This window comes from Lipotes vexillifer, unplaced genomic scaffold (genome assembly GCF_000442215.2).
Source record: "Lipotes vexillifer unplaced genomic scaffold, Lipotes_vexillifer_v1.1 scaffold189, whole genome shotgun sequence".
NCBI classification, from domain to species: Eukaryota; Metazoa; Chordata; class Mammalia; order Artiodactyla; family Lipotidae; genus Lipotes; species Lipotes vexillifer.
The window spans coordinates 4,321,036-4,342,404 of NW_006785816.1; the positions used below are offsets into that span (position 1 = coordinate 4,321,036).

The 21,369-nt window shown below is 35.1% G+C and overlaps 1 protein-coding gene across 1 annotated transcript in view; it reads left to right on the plus strand.

The window, feature by feature from the left end:
* The window catches only part of GORAB (golgin, RAB6 interacting), a 21,456-nt gene extending 2,244 nt beyond the window's left edge, over positions 1 to 19,212 (plus strand). Inside the window, 4 exon segments of the mRNA XM_007458144.1 lie at positions 7,046 to 7,397; positions 9,628 to 9,729; positions 12,098 to 12,238; positions 18,753 to 19,212. Coding sequence (XP_007458206.1) covers positions 7,046 to 7,397; positions 9,628 to 9,729; positions 12,098 to 12,238; positions 18,753 to 19,212 — 1,055 coding nt within the window.
* The last annotated feature ends 2,157 nt before the right edge of the window (positions 19,213 to 21,369 follow it).

The following is a 21,369-nucleotide window of genomic DNA, read 5'->3' on the forward strand; positions in this document are numbered from 1 at the left end:
ACACACACACACACACACACACACACACACACACACACACATATATTTAAATAATCTATGAAGATGGGGTTGGTTGCCAGCAAAAATAAAGACAAGACTACTCTAGAGAAACACATATGGGCATTTGGAAAAGTCAAAAAGTTCTTAATAATCTTGTTTATATTGTTTATAATATTAAAAAGCTGGAAACAACCCAAGTGTTCATTAACAAGGGAGTGGATAAATAAATTGTGGTATAATCATCCACTGGGCTACTATACAGCTAGTGGGAATATATGAACTATAGTCACATGTATTAACATGTATAAATTTCATAAACTTAATATATGAAAAGAACAAATTGCAGAAGAATATATACAGTCTGATACCATTTATAGAAGTTCAAAATCATACAAAGCAGGTATATTCTTTTAGGGATATAAGAGGTATATAAAGAAAATCAAAATTCAGTGTGGTGGGAAGGCAAGGGAATATGAACAAGAAGGGGCAAATACACTTTCAGAAGTACTGATAATTATGAAATCAGGTTAAGCCAATTTAAGCTGCAGTAACACATATCCCTAAAGTATCAGTTGTTTGAAATAATAAAGATCTCTTTTCCACTCTAGTTTCATGTCTTCCATGGGTTGACATGGTCACTACACACCATGATTTGGTATTGTCATAGGAGTTCACCATGGCAGGAGAAGATTGAGAATTGAGCATTGGGAATGTGTCACTCCTACTTACGTTTCATTTAGCAAAAGTAAGTCATATGACTTGGAGGACAGGAAGTAAAATTATCTTGTGTGTTCCAAAAGAGGGGTAATGTGTCGGTCCTTGAACATCAGTTATGTCTGCTGTAGTCATGTTTTATAAAACTGTGTTATGAGTTTTTATAATTCGTACAAGTTGGATGTGTATATGTAACAGAGACATACATATTATTTAATGTATAGTTTATTTTGTAATAAAAAAATTGTAAATAAACAGTGCTGTCAATTTCTAATTAAAGAAAATATTCACGAGTTCTTTATTTTTTTTTTTTTTAATTTTATTTATTTTTGGCTGCATCGGGTCTTCGTTGCTGTGTGCGGGCTTCCTCTAGTTGTGGCAAGCGGGGCCTACTCTTCATCGTGGTGCACGGGCTTCTCATTTTGGTGGCTTCTCTTGTTGCAGAGCACGGGCTCTAGGTGCTCAGGATTCAGTAGTTGCAGCACGTGGGCTCAGTAGTTGTGGCATGCGGCTCTCTAGTTGTGGAGAGCAGGCTCAGTAGTTGTGGCGCACTATCTTAGTTGTTCCATGGCATGTGGGATCTTCCTGGACCAGGGATCGAACCTATGTCCCCTGCATTGGCAGGCAGATTCTTAACCACTGTGTCCCAAGGGAAGTCCTGAGTTCTTTTTTCTAGATACTAGTTCTTTGCCAGTTAAATTATGAATATCTTCTCACAGTATGTAATTTATCTTTTAACTTTTATCTTTTAATGAAGAAAGTATTTAATTTTAATATGGACAGATTTGTTAGTTCTTCTTTTATTGTCAACGTTTTCTGTATTTTAAGAAATTAGCACCCTACTATAAGTTCTAAAAGATATTAATCCCTATTTTCAATTAAAAGTTTTTAAAAATTGTTTTTATTATAAGCTGTAGCAGATTCAAAACATTGCATAAAGAAATGTGTTTCTGATTTGTTTTAAAGTGTTGATTTGACATTTAAGTCCTTAATCCATTTGGTGAGTGTTTTGTTTGTTTTTATATGGTATGAAGGATAGATCTGATTTCATCTTTTCCATATAGATAACCAATTTTCTCCCGGGTTCATTTATTGAAGAGATCCCACCTTTTGTTGTTGATCTGCTATGCTACCTCTGTTGTATACCAGTGCTTTGAACATGTATGAGCTTGTTTCTCTGTTCTTTATTCTAATCCATTGGTCATTTTATCTATTCCTGCACCGATACCACAGTGTTTCAAAGTTTTGCAATATTCCTGATAGCTAGTAGTCTAGTCCCCTTGTTCTTTTCCTTTGGAAGTTTCCTTGCTATTCTTGAACTTTTACCCCTTCATATAAAAATTTTGTGATTTTACCAAATTTCATGGAAAACCCAGTTGAAATTTTTATTGGAATTGCATTGAGTCTTTAGATCAATTTGGGGAGATTTCACATTTTCACATTGTCAACACTACCACTAACACAGTATGTGTCTTCATTTATTTAGGTCTTCTTTAATATCTTCTAATAAAATTTTAGAATTTTTCCTGTAGAGGTTTTGAACACCCTCTTGCTAGATTTGTTCCTAGATACTTGATAATTTCTAGTATTGAAATATCTTCTCCTTAATTATATTTTCCAATTGCTGCTGACATATGAAGAATACAAACAAGCCAAAAGAAAAATCAACAAAAGATATGAATATATATTTCTTAGTAAAGGAAATATGAAGAGATGCTTATCACCATCAACAATCAGAATTGCAAATCAGGACCACAGTGAGATACTACTTCATACCCATTTGACTGACAAAAATCAAAGTCTGATACTATTATATATTGAAGAGAAAGTGCATCCACAGGATCTTATACGTTGCCAGAGGGAATGCACTTTGGAAAGCAACTTGACGTTTCTCCTAAAGTTATACTTTATGACACAACAGTTCTTAGATGGTATCTAAGGTAAATTCTTGTACCTATACAAGAGGAGACATTAAAATTAAATTAGCATTAAAATTGAATGGCTAAAGCAACATGAACAATATGGATGAATATTGGCAATATCATATTAAGTTAAAGAAGATTACATCCACCATGACACCCTTTATATAAAGTTAAAACAAAATGAAATTTTAAAGAAATATTTGTAGATGCAGTATGACATAAAAAGCAAAGGAAGGGAATGATCAACACATGATTCAAATGATGGTTGTCTTGGTAGGAGAAAGTAGAGCTTAAACTCAGCCTCTTGGATTGATTTAAGCCAGAAATGTGTTTGTCTTTTTATTTTTCCTTTTTTGGATTATCTAATCTTTAAATTTCTTTTTAAGTTAATAGTGGTGAAAATACTTCTAGTTCACTTCTCTTCCCAGTATATTCCTATTGCCGTTGTTTTTGGATCAGACCAAGTGCTAGTTCAGCATTGAATTGTGAGCAGAAGTGTTATGTCACTCCTGGGTCAGAGCAATTAATTGCTGAACCAGGACCTTCCTGAGCTCTCTTCTCACCTGCCATGGGGGCTAGCAACACTAAATGGCTGTGCAGTCGGCCTGGTGACCTAAGAGACTGATTAGCAGAAAGATGCTGCTGGCCTTCAGTTGGCACGTGGCATTAATGAGAAATAAACCTTTGTTGTTTAAAACCACAAAGATTCCAGGGTTCTTTGCCTCTACAGCATAACCTAGATTTTCTTGATTGATGCAATTCCCTATATTTTACATAAAAATCTGAATTTTTCTGGTGAAAAATCAAAATGTCTGATAACACTGACCTAAATTTTTTAGTGACAGCTGCCATTTTTAATGGCTAGAGGTGGCTATGGATTGCCCCCTTTAAACTGTGCTTGTGCTCCCAGTTTACCACAGTCTTCTGGATACTTGCAGCCCCCAATATAAGTATGTAAAACAGTATGTTCCTTTTTTTTTCCAGTTCTTCCTAAAAACCTAATTTTTTTTAAGAGCAGTTTGAGGTTCATGGCAAAATTATGAGGAAGATACAGAGGTTTCCCATTTACTCCCTGCCCCCACATGTACATAGCCACCCCCATTATCAACATCTTCCACCAGAGTGGCACATTCATTATAACCTATATTGACCCATCATTATCACCCAAGTCTATAGTTTACGTTAGGGTTCACTCTTGGTGTTGTACATGCTATGGGTTTGGACAAATGCATAATGTCATGTATCTGTCATAGTATATGGAGTATTTTCACTGCCCTAAACATACTCTTTTCTCTGCCTATTCATCCCTTCTCTCCTCAATCCTTAGAAGTCACTGATCGTTTTACTGTTTCCATAGTTTTGCCTTTTCCAGAACGTCATCCAGTATATAGCCAAAAAAAAATAAAATAAAATAAAATAAAATACCAGTGAGCACGATTGCTATATCCTATGGTAACAGTATGTTTAGTTTTTTTTTTTTTTTTTTTTTTGCGGCATGCAGGCCTCTCACTGTTGCGGCCTCTCCTGTTGCGGAGCGCAGGCTCCGGACATGCAGGCTCAGCGGCCATGGCTCACAGGTCTAACCCCTCCGCGGCATGTGGGATCTTCCCGGACCAGGGCACGAACCCGTGTACCCTGCATCGGCAGGCGGACTCTCAACCACTGCACCACCATGGAAGCCCGAGTATGTTTAGTTTTGTGAGAAACCACCAAGCTGTCTTCCAAAGTGACTACCATTTTGCATTCCCACCAACAACGAAAGAGTTCTGGTTGCTCCACAACTTCACCAGCATTTGGTGTTGTCAGTGTTACAGATTTTTGGCCATTCTAATAGTTGTGTAGTGGTATCTTGTTTTAATTTGCATTTCCCTGATGGCATGTGATTTGGAATCTTTTCATATGCATATTTGCTGTATGTATATCTTCTTTGGTGACAAGGTGTCTGTTAAAGGTCTTTGGCCCATTTTTTAATTAGGTTGTTTTCTTGCTATTGAGTTTTTAGAGTTCTTTGTATATTTTAGATAACAGTCCTTTTTTATCAGATGTGTCTGTTGCAAATGTTTTCTGCCAGTTTGTGACTTGTCTTCTCATTCCTTTGACATTGTCTTCCACAGAGCGGAAGTTTTTAATTTTAATGACATTAGTTTATCAGTTATCTCTTTTATGAATAGTGCCTTTTGGTGTTATATCTAAAAAGTCATTGCTGTGCCTGAGATCATCTAGATTTTCTCCTGTGTTGTCTTCTAGGAGTTTTATAGTTTGGAGTTTTGCATTAGGTCTATAATCCATTTTGAGTGAAAGGCATAAGGTCTGTGTCTAGATTTATTTATTTTTTGCTTGAGGATGTCCAGTTGTTCCAGCACCAGTTGTTGAAAAGAATATTTTTATTCCATTGTATTGCCTTTGCACCCTTGCCAAAGATCAGTTGACTGTATTAATATGGGCTCTGGGCTCTCTGTTCTATTCCATTGATCTCTATTCTATTCTTCTGCTGATACCCACTGTAGCTTTATAGTAAGCATTAAAGTCAAGTAGTGCCAGTCCAGCTTTGTTCTTCAATATTATGTTGGTTATTTTGGGTCTTTTGCCTCTCTATATAAACTTGAGAATCATTTTGTCAATATCCATAAAATAACTTGCTGGGATTTTGATTGGTATTGTGGTGAATCTATAGATCAAGTTAGGATGAACTGACATTGACATCTTGACAGTGCTGAGTCTTCTTACCAATGAATATGGGATATCTCTCCATTTATTTAATTCCCTGATTTCATTCGAGTTTTGTAGTTTTCCTCACAGATCTTGTACATATTTTGTTAGATTTATACCTAAGTCATTCTTTTTTTTTGAGTGCTAATGTAAACGTTACTGTGCTTTTTATATCAAATTCCACTTGTTCATTGCTGCTAGGAAAGTAATTGATTTTTGTGTATTAATCTTGTATTCTGTAACCTTGCTATAATGACTTATTAGTTCCAAGAGGTTTTTTGTCATGTTTAATCCTTAAGTGACCTGATGTGTTGTTTGGGAGTTTAAAAGTTAGCATTTTTAATCTCATAGGTAGGTTCTCTGAAAATGCAAAATAAAATGGCAGCTGCATTACTGACTTTCAGAGGGATATTAATAATTCAGCTAACAAGTGTAACTGAAAGGTAAGCAGGCTCAGTGACATTTTCTGATGGTGTGAATAAAGATCAGTAGCCAAGAATAAGTTTCTGTTGCAAGATGTAGGACTCTACTTTGTGTTTCTGTCTAAAGTCAACAGTAACATTTTACTTTTGATTGTATGTCTTTGAAAATATTTTCTTTAATTCTTACACCAACTCCATAAGATAAGTAGAGCAAGTAAATTTTCAACCAGTTTGACAGATGAAGAAACTGAGGTATGGAATAATTAATTGACTTGCCTAACGTTGCTGAGGTGTGGAGAAAAGCAACACCAGAACTTTGACTCCAAAGCTTTTAACTCTCCTTTGGGAAATTTAAATATTAAGCTTATGTTGTTTCAAAGGTCAATATGCAGGATTTAAAAAACACACTTAGTTCATTTATTAGAACTTATCATAGTTTCATTTCTCAGGCATTTTGTAAAGAATATCTCTTACAGATCTTATGTAGTATAGTATGAATGTGAGTCAAGATTCTCCAGTTGTCTGACCTACAAGGTTAACACTGGTATGGACAATCCAGAAAGTACAATAGAAGTGTTATCATTTAGTTCGTAATGCTTTTAAAAAAAATTTATCCCGATTGTTTTATCTTCCTCTATTGCTTTGCTCGGGCTGCTATTAAAATTAACTTGCATACATTGATTAAAGGCTAACTACACTCTGGGGAACACAGCCCTGGACTGTTTGGAAGATGAAAGAAAACAATTTAGGGTTAACTAGCATTCCTAAAATTAAGAGACTTCATTCAGCTCTACTTTGTGTATCATGTCTACCTATGTATCAAATTACCCTAAGATCTGTTAAAATTTAAGAAAGGTGAAGCCTATTTGAAAACAACCACCATTTTATTTCAGAAGAACAGACAGAACCATAAATCAAATTTAAGACATATCAGAGAATTCATTTGTCTACCTACTTTGGTCATATTAGATTCTTTTGGCAGTTAGCAAATCAAGTTGAAACCTTGCTTTGTATTCTAAGGCCTAACTCACAGACAAATGGACTTCCTCAAAGATAATTGAGAACTAAGGAAGTTTTTGTTAAATATTAACGGTATGATTGGAGAACTGTCAAAACTCTGCAAAGATGGCTGTTTTTCTCTGCAATTTTAGAAAGAGAAGGGGAGAAAAAACCTGCAAAATTATCAGAGTTTAATGTTAATGCTTTATTTTCTTAGAGGGATTATAATTATTTGCTGCTCACACAAAGGAATTTTTCTCCATTCTCTTTTTTATATAGATCCATTTGAACCACAGCCGCGTCTTCTCCCTGTGAAGAAAAGTCGACAACAACTTCAGCGAGAAAAAGCCCTTCAAGAGCAAAGCCAAAAACTTGGGTTTCAAGATGGATCAACCTCATTACCTCCAGAGCAGCTGCTTTCTGCACCAAAACAAAGATTTAATACTCAAAGACCATGTTCTTCTCCCCCCACTCCCCCCACACTCACCTCTCCTATTGGTGATGGAAAACCACAGGGTATTGAAAGTCAACCAGGGGAACTAGGACTTAAGAATTCCCATGAAGGTCACAAAAATGCTGAGGTTCTACCTCCACAACCAGATTGCAAATTGGAAAAAAAGAAAGTGGAATTGTTAGTAAGTCTGTATATCCATGAGACTTTTTTCCATTTTATCATTTTTTTCCCATTGGGCTTTGAAGAAATACATTTTGTTTGTTTTATATTCTAACGTAGAAATGTAATGAATAAACTATTGAAAACTAGCTACCACCTAAATATAAGTAGCAGTGTTACGCACTCCTTATGTTTTATGTTATTTAGTCTTTACAGTAGTCTTACAATGCATGTTCATTATTTTCACTTTATAGATGAGATATCTTGGACTCAAAGATACTGTATTCCCAAAGTGAATATACCACTAATAAGTAGCAGAGTTGGGGTTCACATACAGGACTCTCTGGATCCAGAGTCTATGCCCTTTACACTCACCAGAACCAGTTCTTATATGCATGGTACTCCTCCCCAAATTGAACCCATTCTTTCAACTTCCAGATTGCATCTCCATTGGCCCAGAAAAGGGTACTTCTGAAGAGACGTGAAGGGATGCTCAAAGGAAAGAGTATTGGAAATTGAGAGGACTAATTAAATAATTCAGCTGCATCATTAGATTTCTTTATTTAATGTGTTTGTATTAGAAACCACCTGCAGAATTTGGTTTAGCCACATTTTTGTGGAAATTACCATTCTATGACTTGTGAATTCTTATAATCAGAATTTTTTTTTATTATATAGTTTATGTTTGAATATTCACTCTTTATTTCCTCCTGATTTATCACTCACAGGGAAGAAAGAATGGTATTTGCTTCTTTTTTCCATTTTCTGAGTCTTTTCTTTTTCAAAATGTCTTATGTTTCTTCTAATCTCACCTATTTTTCCAATCTCGGCTAATCCAGATTCTGTACTGAGTTTTAAGTGTTTCCTGCCCACCAGGGATTTACAGCCAAGAAATCATTTTGACAAGAGACAGAAAGCCACATGAAGTATGAGACCCAAATTAAACAAGTGCATACTTTTAATGTCTTAAGTGTAGTTTACCAGCAAAGTCCTGAGACAAGTTGTTGCGGGGGTGTGTAAATTGAGCTGGAGAATTTAGACTGAATGTCATTAGGAAAATTATTCTCTTTTTAGGTACTTGAGAAAATGTTCATAAGAAGACATGTAATCTCAGGAACTGTTGTTAAAACGGAGAAATTCTGAGGCTCTAAGAGGGGGAAAGGAAAAGTATATACTAGAGAAGGTCAGAGATGACATTTCACTTTTCTGAAAGAGGCACAAGATAAGTCAGAAAATAGAGAATTAAGGAAGTAAAGAAGGACTTGGAAGCAGAAGATGCCTGCCTAGTGAGTTCCTTGATGCTGTAATACACCACCAAGACCCTGAAGGAGAGATGCCCTGATAAAAATAATAATTAGAGAAAATCCAGGTGTCACTGTTGCACACCGTTTGGGTGCTGGGTGAGCTGGAACTCAGGTATCTGGGGAGGAGGTACCTGCAGGTAGTAAAAATGAGAAAGGATGAATGCCAGCACTAAGGTGGAGGCTGTAGGAATGGAGAGAAAAGGATAATTTTGCAAGTGGTTACTAGGTCTGGGAATAGAGATTTTTGATATAATGGCTGTGAGAAATGACAGTAATAGGAACAAATAGCTTTGTCATTACCTGGTTTAATTTGAGTTGACATTAAGTTCATGAATTTACAGGAAATTTTAATATATTTCTTTTAGAATTGGAAAGATTGGAAGACAATTCATGTTTGCAGGTCTTTGGAGTTTTTCTTTAGCCCAACATTCAAGTCTTAGTTCATAGTGTTTCACTCTGTTTAAAATGTTTAAGAGCTAGAAAGAAGTGAGCAAATTGTAAGAGAATGTATGAAATAAACATTGGTTACTGTGCTGAGGGTTATTACACGGTGAAGATATGTATTATAGAAAACTATAAAAGATATGAAATTAGTTACAGAACAACTTATTTTGCTTTCTCTTTTGCATATAACACATGATTAACTTAAACAAGTTTCTCTGTACTCCTAAAAAATGCCATAGTACTCTGGCTTCCAGTTTGGGTTCCTAGACTATATATGTATAATGGATTTCAAAGGCCCAATTTATATAAGCCTTCTTTACTTCAAATCATAGTCTTTGTTCCTATTAGAACAAAATAATGAGCTACAGACGGGTTCCTTTTAAGAGGACTTTTGAAAGAAAATATATATAATCTGGTTGATTAAATTTTATACTTAGGAACTGAGACTGGTAAGGTGGAGCGAGGTTTCAGAAACTCATTTTTATACTTTTGCTCCCTAGGCAAGAAAAATCTCGTTGGGAAGTCCTCCAACAAGAACAACGGCTAATGGAAGAGAAAAATAAACGTAAGAAAGCTCTTTTGGCTAAAGCTATTGCAGAAAGGTGAGGCACCTGAACCAGGAGAGCTTGTTTGTAATCTGTAATTAGTTTTGTCATGTTTTATATTTGTTTTCCTATGTCTGTTCTAATAAATGGCGTTTTCTCTACAACCATTACTTCTAAGACTTACTAAACAAATTATGCTTTAAAAATGATACTGAAATTACAGTCTTAATTTATTAAGGAGGGCTTTTTAAGCATAGATTATAATGTATTTATGAATACAGGGGCAATTAAAACTTAAGGATCATCATCAGTGTTTTCAGTTTTAACCATCTACACATTCATAAGGGAGCAGTAAATAGCTATCTACATAAGTAAATTAGCAACAAATGCAGGTTTTAATTTTCACATAGGCCTTAATCATCTGACATGTAGAGGAATAAGATTATTCCACATAAGTGACTTATACACCCACAAATCCTAATTGTATTTCCTATGGCCATTTTTCTTAAATAATGTATCCTGCCCCCACTGATAAAAGATACATGATATAGTTTAATTTTTTATCCTTGACTGTGGGTCACCATTATGAGCATTGTCCCATACTGTATACAATTCAGTTTTTCTCTCACCTTCCAGAGTGAACTTGTCAGCGATCCCTTTTCCTTTACTGCACTGTACAAGCCTTGAACAACAACATTCCTATTTGAGCCACTTTTCCCATCCCTCACCCACTCTTCCCTCTTTGTAGTTTCTAGTGTGCTGTGGCCTTAGGAAACCAAGCTCAGTCAATAAAGCAATGATTGAGAATAGTGAGAACTAAATGCAAGCAAGTATTCAGAGGCATTTTCTTTTTAGATCTCCAGAAAAGTCTGGCACAACTATTACTCATTAAAGCTGGTGTATGTGTCAGGGGGAGAGGAAGGAATAGGGATGGAGAGAAAGGCAGGTGGGTATAAGAGTAATTCAGGATTTTATCTGCCAAAGGGATGTGTGTATTTGAAAATAACTGGTACACCTTGATCTTTCATGAAGCATAGGAAATACTCAACTTACTGAACTTACGTTTCAAGAATAAAAACAATGTGATTATTGAAACATGATTATTGAAAAGCATTTTAGTAGTCTTCAGTTTGGAAGAGGTTGGGGAGGCTGTTTACTCGGGATTTTACAAAAAGATTTACAGGCTCAGCACTTACTCTTCTCTACGTGCTTTTGATTTAAGACAGAAAGTATTACTGTAGACAGAAGTGTAAGGAAATATAACCTGATTAGATTATTACTAAATGGATAGTGAATCACTTGAAGTAAAAAGATCACATGATTAACTTTTGTAGGCAGAAAATAAGGGTAAATACATAATGGAGTAGAAATCAGGAGAATGTAAGTTGCAGTATAGTGGTTTTATTGGGAGTTTTATTCTCCTGTAAGAATGTGTATGAAATTTTGAAATGAGTGGAATTGTGATTAAAGGTTGGCTTTTGTATTTGTTTATTCTGTTTCTTAAGTAGATGATGTACTTGGGGTTGGAGAGAAGGCTGAGGTTGCTTCTGAACAAAGGAACAAAAAGAGTGTTTGGTTTTGAGCCTCAGAAAGAAGAATTCTGAGGATGTGTAGTTTTCCCAAAGAAGAGAAATCAAAGAAGTTTGGGGAAATGAATCTTAAGAAAATTAAAACCGATTGACATATACATGCTACTATATATAAAATAGATAACTAATAAGAACCTACGGTATGGCACAGGGAACTCTACTCAATACTCTGTAATGGCCTATATGGGAAAAGAATCTAAAAAAGAGTGGATATATGTATATGTATAACTGATTCACTTTGCTGTACATCTGAAAGTAACACAACATTGTAAATCAACTATACCCCAATAAAAATTATTTTAAAAAATAATAAAACCAAGTAGATGTTCTCAGACTTATAAAGGAATGGTGTTTAATGTAGGCAGCTGTTCTTGGCGTCCACTAAGTATCAGACAAATGAAAGTAGGCTTAGCAAGAAGAGTTTAAGGCTGGAATTTGGAAAGCTGTGTTCAGTATTCCAGCATATCCAGTTCTCTATACAGATACATCCTTTTAGTGCTTATTCTCATCCTTATGGAATGAATATAGGCCTATGAGTGAACTCTCTATTGGTATTTTTTTTATTTACTTTTTTTTCCTTGTGTATAAAAAAGTATGTACTAATATATAATTTAGACTAGTAAGGAGGAAAAGTGCAAATGCAGTTTTAGAGATATACCAAAATGTTACCAGCATTTGTTTTATCTCAGTTTTTCTGTTTTTTTTTTTTAATTCTTAAAAATTACACATTATAATCATATTGTGTATACAGTAGCTTGCTTTTTTCACTTATATTGTGTATGGATACATGATTTTAAAATGTTTTTATTTTTCCACTCATATTCCTCATTTTATAGATCTAAAAGAACTCAGGCAGAAACCATGAAACTAAAGAGGATCCAGAAGGAGTTACAGGCTTTAGATGACATGGTGTCAGCTGACATTGGAATCCTCAGGAACCGGATTGATCAAGCCAGCCTTGACTATTCATATGCTTGGTAAGTTGGGGAAATGGAACTCTGAACAAGGAGTTTAATTTAGTTAACGTTTATTGCTGGCTAGGCCAGGGCATTTATATATATCATCATTAAGCCTCATAATGACCCTATTAGATGCTGTATTTATTCCAGTTTTATACTAAATCAAGTATCTCCCTTTTGAAGTCTTCCTTAACTCTGCCCTACCCATTAACCTTGTTTATATCCCTGTTAGAGCATTTCTTGCATTATTTATTTACATTTTAGTCTTTCCTGCTAAACCATCAGCTGTTCAATATTTGAGACTCTTTAAATGTCTAAATGACTTGCCCCAGAACTCTATATATTATTCTAACACCAAGTCTGTGCTCTTTCTTTTAGAAATTTTGATTATGTGAGATGGTATAGGGACTAGCCTATTTCTCATTTCAGTTTTCATCAAAGAAAGGAGATCTAGTTTAGTTTTTAAAACCTTTGAGTATTTGAAAGAAAATACCACTCTGTCTTGAAAGCTTGAAGTTTTTTCTTTTTTTTTGCAATTATACTCTATATAAAATGGCTTGCTATCATGTGTTTCCTTGGTTTTAATGATTGGCATTTTTTTTAAAGAGAAAAAAATCATCGTTGCATATTCTCAAAACAAACTAACACATGTAAAGAATTACATGAGCTTTGCAAACAGATAAAAGCAAAAAATTAAGCCCAGTTTCAGGGTTATCAGTCCTTTCAACATTGCTCTAATCATCCTGGATTGTCTTTTTTCACAAGGGAATGCTGTGTTAATGACTGGGTTTTGCATCTTTCTCTGTAACACTAGAAATCAATCAGAGTGCCGCATTAGTCCAGGGTAAACCACAGCATCGGAATGTTTATGTAACAACTTAATAAAGCGGAAATGCTTGATTGTGGTTTTTAATTCACTGTTTATTGTTTAAGAAAGAGGTTTGTGGTGTCCTTGTGATTTTTGTAATTGTTTGACCATATGCTCTTAGACCTAATGGGTTGCTTTTATTAATTAACTGTGTAAATTAATGCCATCAGTAGCTGATAACTGGTGGTTCCATTTCTATTAATAAGGTCATTAAGGAGGTAACCAAGATTTTATTAAGATTAAACTAAGCCTAGATTTTTAGCACATTTTATTCTCTGTAACTTAAGTTTGCCAGAGGAATATTTTTATGCCTTTGTAGCTCCTTAAATGAATAATTCCAATTATTCTGGATATCTCCACAGAAAAATCATTTGATTGTGTTTTAATTCAGTCCTAGGGGAGGCTGAAGAGGATGCCTTTGTACATTGAAAATTATATAAGAAATGTCATAGTTTTAGCCTTCAGAGAATCACAAAGAAGGTGGGATTCTGGTTAAAAGAGAAGACATCCCATAGTATATGAATATTTTTAATGACATTTTAGTACATTTTTATATAGTAAAAAGATTTTATATGGTAAATTTTTACATCTCTTAAGCTAAAGATGACAGTTTATCATGATACTAGTATTGACAGATGTATGTGAATATCCTTATCGTGTGTGTGAGGTTATTTTTAAAAACATAAGCTCTTGAGTTAAGTCAAAGAGAAGCCACTGACAATTTAGACTAGAACCAGGGTTGTATCTTGTTCATGCATAAGATTAAGACAGTATTTTCTAAATTTACATCTGTGGTTATTAAGAAATTATAGATTGGTGATATAGTATTATGGTCTAGATTTCTACTAGAAGGTAATCTGCAGGGCAGTTTCTGTGGTTCTGTGGGAGATTTCCTTGATTTTTTTTTTTTAATAAAAACATTGTATTTCTGTAGTGGCTGGCATGGTGCTGTGTCCACAAAATGTTCTTGTGTACGAATAGGCCAGAATTCATCCTAAAATTGGTTTCTGTAGGGCAGTGTCAGGGTATCCACCTCTGAGGAGATGGTACTTGGAGTGTCCCAGTGGAGAGAGTTGTCACTGCTGCTGCTGTTCACAGCTGTGATTACAGTGCTGCCATGTGCTGTGCAGGCAGCTTGTAAAACTAGAGTGGCTGCCTGTAGAACATTTCTTTAACCCTCAGTATGCCAGGAAAAACAATGATCACCATTTGCCATTGATGTTTAATAGACGCTCCCATACGCACATGCACACATACACATGTAAACATATATACATAAATGTTTTAAGTCATTTTATGAATAATTTAAAGAAGTAAGAATAAAGGATTGTGGAAAACACCTTTGTTAAAAAATTTTGCATCAAGTAATGTTTGACTGAAAACATTATAAAAAGCTAAAAGAATATCGTTATATCCTTTCAGCCACACAGTATGGTCCAGGTACTTGTAAAATATTGTATGATAAAATTCTCCCTCTTGAAATTATTAACTCTAGGAGAATAATGTATTTCCTTTTTATCCTGAGAAATATATTTTTCACTCATTGATTCTTGACTTTGAGAAAATTCATCTAGGATGTGTTTTTCTGAAGTCTCATACTCTGAGATTTCACTTACATGGTCAGTTTCACCATCTAGAATCTAGCCTGTCTCTGCATTTATATTGATTTGCTAGGGATGCCATAACAAATAACCAAAAACTGGGTAGCTCAAAACAACAAAAATTTATTCTCTTATGCTTTTAGAAACCAGAAGTCTGAAATCAAGGTGTCAGTGGGGTTGTTATTCCTTCAGAGACTCTAGGGAAGAATACATTCCTTGCCTCTTCCAGCTTCTTCTGGTGGCTGGAGACATTCCTTGGCTTGTGGCCACACTACTCAGTTCTGGGTCTCCATAGTCTCATTGATTCCTCCTGTTTTCTCTCAAAAGTGCCTCTGCCTTTTTCTTAAAAGGATACATGGGATTGTATTTAGGGCCCAGCTGGATAGTCCAGAATAGACTCCTCTTAAAATCTTTAACTTAGTCACATCTTTTGCCATTTAAGGAAATGTTCACAGGTTCTTGGGATTAAGAAATGACTATCTTTTTTTGGGGGGGTGGGGGGCGGGGTCATTTTTTAGCCTCCACAACATGCATCTTTTGATTTGTCTAATAACTGCAAAATGTCTTCATCTGTCAATTTTCTTTGTCATTCTGGGTAGAAAATGAAAAGTAATAATTCTCATCTGAACAGTGAAAGCTAAGAGCAGATTACAAATGTGGTATTTCTAGTCTTCTTTTATACCTTATTTAAAGGTGATGTAATACTTTGGCAAAACAGTAAGGAAACTAAGCGATGTTGATTTATTTCATTATAGCATCATCCTTTTAGGTCATTCCATCATTCTCTGTTTTCTTATTATTTTAATTTTTTTAGCATAAATGTGAATAATTGATGAATAATGAGTAAATAATTCCTAGGTGATGAAATGGCAAAATGTTTCAAGATATAGGAAAAAATATATTTCAACAATCCCATAATGTATCTTAGGTTTATAAAAGTGGACCCATATAGTAATTGCAAAATATAATTAAAGTCTATTTTTCAAAATATAAGTAAATTTTCTCTTTGTTCTCTGGAATACTTCTAAGAAAGGATAAAAATAATGATATGTTGATCCTTACAAATAGAACTGCTCAGGAAAGAAACTGAAGAACTAAGTATTTCATTGGAACCTAATGACATGCCAAGGGTTAATGGTGTTTTTAAAAAATTTCGGGGAACCAAAACCAAGAGACAGTTTCTAGAATCCTATAAATAAGATTCATTAAATCATTCAACATTCCTTTAAAATAATAAAACAATTCTATAATTACATTTCCAGTTCAATTTGTCTTACTGTGTTATGTATAATGCTCTTATTATTCTGTTCCAAAGTATGTCTTCATACTCTGATTTGGTTCTATCCCCCTGACCCCCAGACTCAGTGCAGTTTGTGAAACTAATCAATATTTTGAACATAAATCACTCTGTAAAAAAATATATATATATGCATATTTCTGGCCAGAAGGACTTTAAATAAATAAACAAAATGCAGAATCTTCATTGATTTATCCAGGGTGAAAGATCATTGGAAACCTAGGGACCTATTTACAAATTTTAATTTCAATTCAGCATTCATGAGCCCAGTCAGTAGATCTTTACTAACTGACTTTGGCTGAGGGAGACCACAGACTTGCAGAGAAGGGAGATTTGAGCTGGGGGGAGAGACAAGATATGTATACCTGTAGAGAATGTTGTCAGAGCTCTTAAGCTTGATGAAAGAACATTCATAAACAGGATATGTTATAAAGTATGGAAATAAGGGATCCAGATACCCAGCACAGCTCTTTTACAACAATTCTTTTAACATAGGGGTAATTGAAAAACATCTAGTTCTCATTCTTATATTTACTAAATGACAGTAAAAAAATGAAATATGAGAAATGAACACAATATAAATGTTTTCAAATAGAAACACCAAGTCCTTAAATTGTACATAATTTTAATCTTAGATGCATGTTTAGTGGTATATATACTAACAGTGCTTTCTTATTCTGGTGCTCTGAAGAAGTTCTGTTTCTTGAATGCCTACCAGGCACTGGGCTAGACACTTGCCCTGTTTATTCTATTTAATGCTTAATTAACACTCCTATGAGATGTTATTATCATCACCATTCTACAGAGAAACCAAGACTTAGTTCAAGAAACCACCCCTGGTCACCATACTGGAATTTTCAGTCACTGCATGCCTTTTCTCCAGCCTCTTCCACAGGAACCTGGCTGTGTTTTGTATTCATGATGCTGAGCCTGGGACACACCTGATAAGGACAAAGATGGGAACTCCAGAACATTTAATCCATAGACTAAACTGGGGTGCATGGCATGGCCTGGCACTAAGAGTTCTGTTTAAACTGATACGCGTCAAGCCAAGCCAACCCAGGCCCTCCCTCTGGAATTTTGGGATTGGAACACTGAGGGATTGAGTGGAGTGAATTTGATATCAGGGCACAGCTGGTGGCCATATTGGGCTGTGAATATGATAGGAAAGCCTAAATGAGAGAAACTGTGGTTTCTCAGCATTAGCATGAGCAATAGCCTTTGATTCTGATGACATGCCTGTGAGATTGCCTCTTGTATCCTACAATAAAACCCATTTTTTACTTGAGTGAGTATGACTGAATATCTGCTCATTACATCCAGAAAAAGCCTTCAACAAAGGAGGTACACACATAGTAAATGGCAAAGGCAGGTTTTGAACCCTGGGTTCTCTAAAAGCAAGGCCTTTTATTTTTTCACTATATTTCCCTCCAAGACAGAGAATCTTGTGTAAGGAGATATATCTGTTTCTTTTTTGCTATAACTCTAGTATTAGAAGTTATTTATTATGTTGAGTAAGGTAAGGCAGTCATAACAGGTAAGGCGTCATGGCCTCACAGCTGTTAGTGGTAACTAAATAGAATAATTAGTTGTTAGGTAGGGGTCATCCTCTTTTCTGGGCAAAAAGAAAAGCAACTCATTATATGGAAAAGGCAAAAAAGAAGAAAAAAAGAACAAGGAAGATTGCAAAGTGACTTCCCCAAGTAGAATTACCCTACTTCAAATAAGTCTGGCATTACCTACCTATGGAGTTTCAATATATATAAAAGTAATAAACTTTTCTTAATAGAAGTCTAACAGTAGTCTGTTACAGAGTGGAGAGGGTGAAAACAACTTAACCTGGAGATTCTCAACTGGGGGCAGTTTTGCCCCTTAGGAGACATTTGGTGATGTCTGGAGACATTTTTGGTTCTCACAACCAGTGGGTGCTACTGACAACTAAGGAGAGAAAGCCAGTGATCCTCTGCACATCCTGCAATGTACGGGACAGCTCCCCACGACAAAGAATTACATGGCCCAAGTTGTCAGTAATGCTGAGGTTGAGAAACCCTGCTTAAACCTACCCTGAAGTTTTCTCTTCTACTTGGTGTTTACTTCTTACTCTCACCTAGTATCATTGGGCTGGTGGCTGTGCTCTGTCATTTCTGATCCACTGTCCATGTCCTTCTCCACCAAAATTTTTCTTCCTTTTCTACTCCATTAATCAAAAGGTATAGATTTTCTACTTTCTCCATCTCTTATTATTTTATCTCTCATAAATTTAACCAGTTGTGTGCTGGAGCTGGTTTGCCCTCGTTCATGAGAGAGATGTTGTGTATCTTCCCAATTCGGTATTCAGTGATGTCTCATTGATAGCTTGAAATTGGCCATAGTAATTGTGTTTTTACTACAGAAATTGATAAACACTACAAATTAGAGCTCTCCCCCACTGGAGCTAGCACACCACTGAATTAACCTCTCAGCCTGCTTTCATTCAAGCACAGACTTGGAAAGAGGAAATGGGTGCCGAAGAACGTTAAGTTAGGAGAATCCAAATGGGCATGTTGTGGAAGTTTCAGCAGCAATAGTCTGCTTTGTCTAACGTGTAGATAAGTGTTCGTAAAGTATTAATAGCCATATTTTCATTATATATATATATGTGTATATATATATATATATATATATATATTTCCCGATTTTGGAGTTTAATTATTATTTCTAGGCCCTCCTTTGACTATCTTCTTCAATGGAAAACTAATGGACCAGTCTTTGTACCTGTCCCTGCAGGAAGCGGTTTGACAGGGCTGAAGCAGAGTATGTTACAGCAAAGCTAGATCTACAGCGCAAGACTGAGCTTAAAGAGCAACTCACTGAACACCTTTGTACGATCATACAGCAAAACGAGCTGCGCAAGGCCAAGAAGTTGGAGGAATTGATGCAACAACTAGATGTGCACGCTGATGAGGAGACTTTGGAGCTCGAGGTGGAGGTGGAGAGACTGCTGTGTGAACAAGAAGCAGAAGTAGGGAAACAAGTGGTTCATTCAGAGAGGCCAGTTCAGCCTTCTGGGGAGAGTATGACCTTAGGGTTTGCTAAAGAGAACAAAAAGCATCAAGACCAGGCTGCTTCCCCAAAGGTAGATGAGCAGTGTGAAAGCTCCAGTAGCATTGCCCTTCTTGATCCAGACCAGCCAAATCAAGAAGGTGAAACTACTGTAAAAGACATTTCAGCTGCTCTGACCACATGAGGTGCCAGTGTTTGTTCTTTACAACTAACATTCAGTAAACTAAACTTTCTGTTGTAGATCATGCCATGACCTCTGATAAATGCCTCTTCAAAGCACTATTAATTTTTAAATCCATTTGTTTTAGTATAATGTTTGAACATTCTAAAAAATCTGAGATTATGATAATTTTTTATATGGGGGCATAGTTCACCTTGATTTTGATCCAGTTCCTTCATTGTACGCTTACTACTGGGTGAAAACAAGTGATTTAAAAGGATGGAAGAAAAACTACACGGTTAATAGTGTTTTTAGACCAGGTGAATACTGAAAAGTAAAGTGAAAAATGAACTCAATACCTAATTGAACTCATTTAACTTCTCCTGGGAGAAATGTTGAGAATGAGAGTACTATTTTATGTAATCAGTAAAGAGACATAAAAGCTAACATGTGAAAAAGAATGAGGAACAACCAACAAAAGTAGTAGGTTGAATTATCTATTTGGATCTCACTAGAGTTGTAAAACACAGCTTGGAAGTTTCAGTTTATGAAAAGAACCAGAAAACTTAAACCAGCATCACTTTTGTTTTCAATTTGCCTTTTAAACGGCTTTAGTTTACAACCTGAGTTTTGGTTAGTTGATACACATGAGCGCACGTGCGCGCGCGCACACACACACACACACACACACACAGATATACACATACCATAGTATATAAATAATTTCACTATTAATATATTGTCTCTTCTTTAATCGGCACATTGATTAAATTTACCCTTCTGCAGGCTGAAAATAATATAAAAAAATCTTATTGCTACTTTGGATTATCTAAAAAAGTTTATATATTTTCTTAAAGTTACCTCTAAGATATGTGTTTTATATGTTGGATATAAATTATCCTGTCATAAAACATTTAAATTGTTAAAATGATGGTTTTCTTATTACTTCAATAGTTTGTTAATTACTGTCACTAATACTTGACCCCTACATTGTGCTATATGTGAATGTATAAATAAATATTGTAGTTTCGTTACAAAAATCTATGACTATCACATTAAATTATGATCTATTTATCAGAAATTCCAAAAGTACAAATACTACATTTTAAGTCTTAAAGAACTATTATAAAAGAAGATAAGGACAAATGTAACATTGTATCCATAATAACTTCTGAAAAGTTGAGGACATACTATTTTTAAATGAGTTTGTTTGAGGGTATTACCTTCTAGTAATGCAGATGAACTTTGTATTTTTATATTATGTAATTTGAGTTGAATTTATAGCTTTCCATTACTGACTTCGCTAAACAGAGGCTTTTTTATAGATAGTTGTTTTTTTATTTATGAATTACATACATAAAAATGGAAAGCTTCGTTGTCTAATACACTCTTATTTTTCTAAGGAATAAACGATTCTAATGCATTTATAATGTCGCCTTTCAAAGTTTTAAGCAGTTTAGTGTGTATTCTTAAGCACTATGTGGCAATAATGTATCCTGTATCTCCATGCGGTAGATAAACTTACCTCCTTTTTTGAGCCTCTTTTAGGGAAAATCCGTCAATTCAGCTTCTATAATATTGGCTAAATGCAGGTAGGTACAATCTAATTCTCAGTCTATACTTTAAGTACTTATAAGGTACAAGGAGAAATGAGAACCATGAAATAAATGAATTGGATGGGAACTCAGAGATGATTCTATTTAATCATCTTATTTTACAGTTGAGGAATTTGAGAGCCAGAGATTTCACTTATGGCATGTTGGCCGACTGGTTCATGTTAAAGTGCTAGTAAAATTGCAGTTCTAAACTCAATATATCTCATACATATATTAGGCCATGAAGTTCACTGCATTTTTCCACTTGAAAATTTTGCTTTATAACTCATTCAGGGTTTGTACATGTGAAATGATTTCAAATGTCTATAAAAGGTCCACTGAAACCATTATTTTGAAAAACTTACCTTACTTGGCTTTCCCAGGGTGGTATCCAAGTGCTCAGGTGATGATATAAGTGACAAAGTTATATTGCATCCGTTTTGTACAAGGCAGCTGTCTCCCATGTGTGAGAGGAACAGAGCAAATGAGTGAGAATGGGGGCTCATTGGTATGAGGACCATATGCACTGGTTTTTCCAGGATAGCCCTGATGTCTTTTAAAATCATAAAATACACTTGAAAGACTT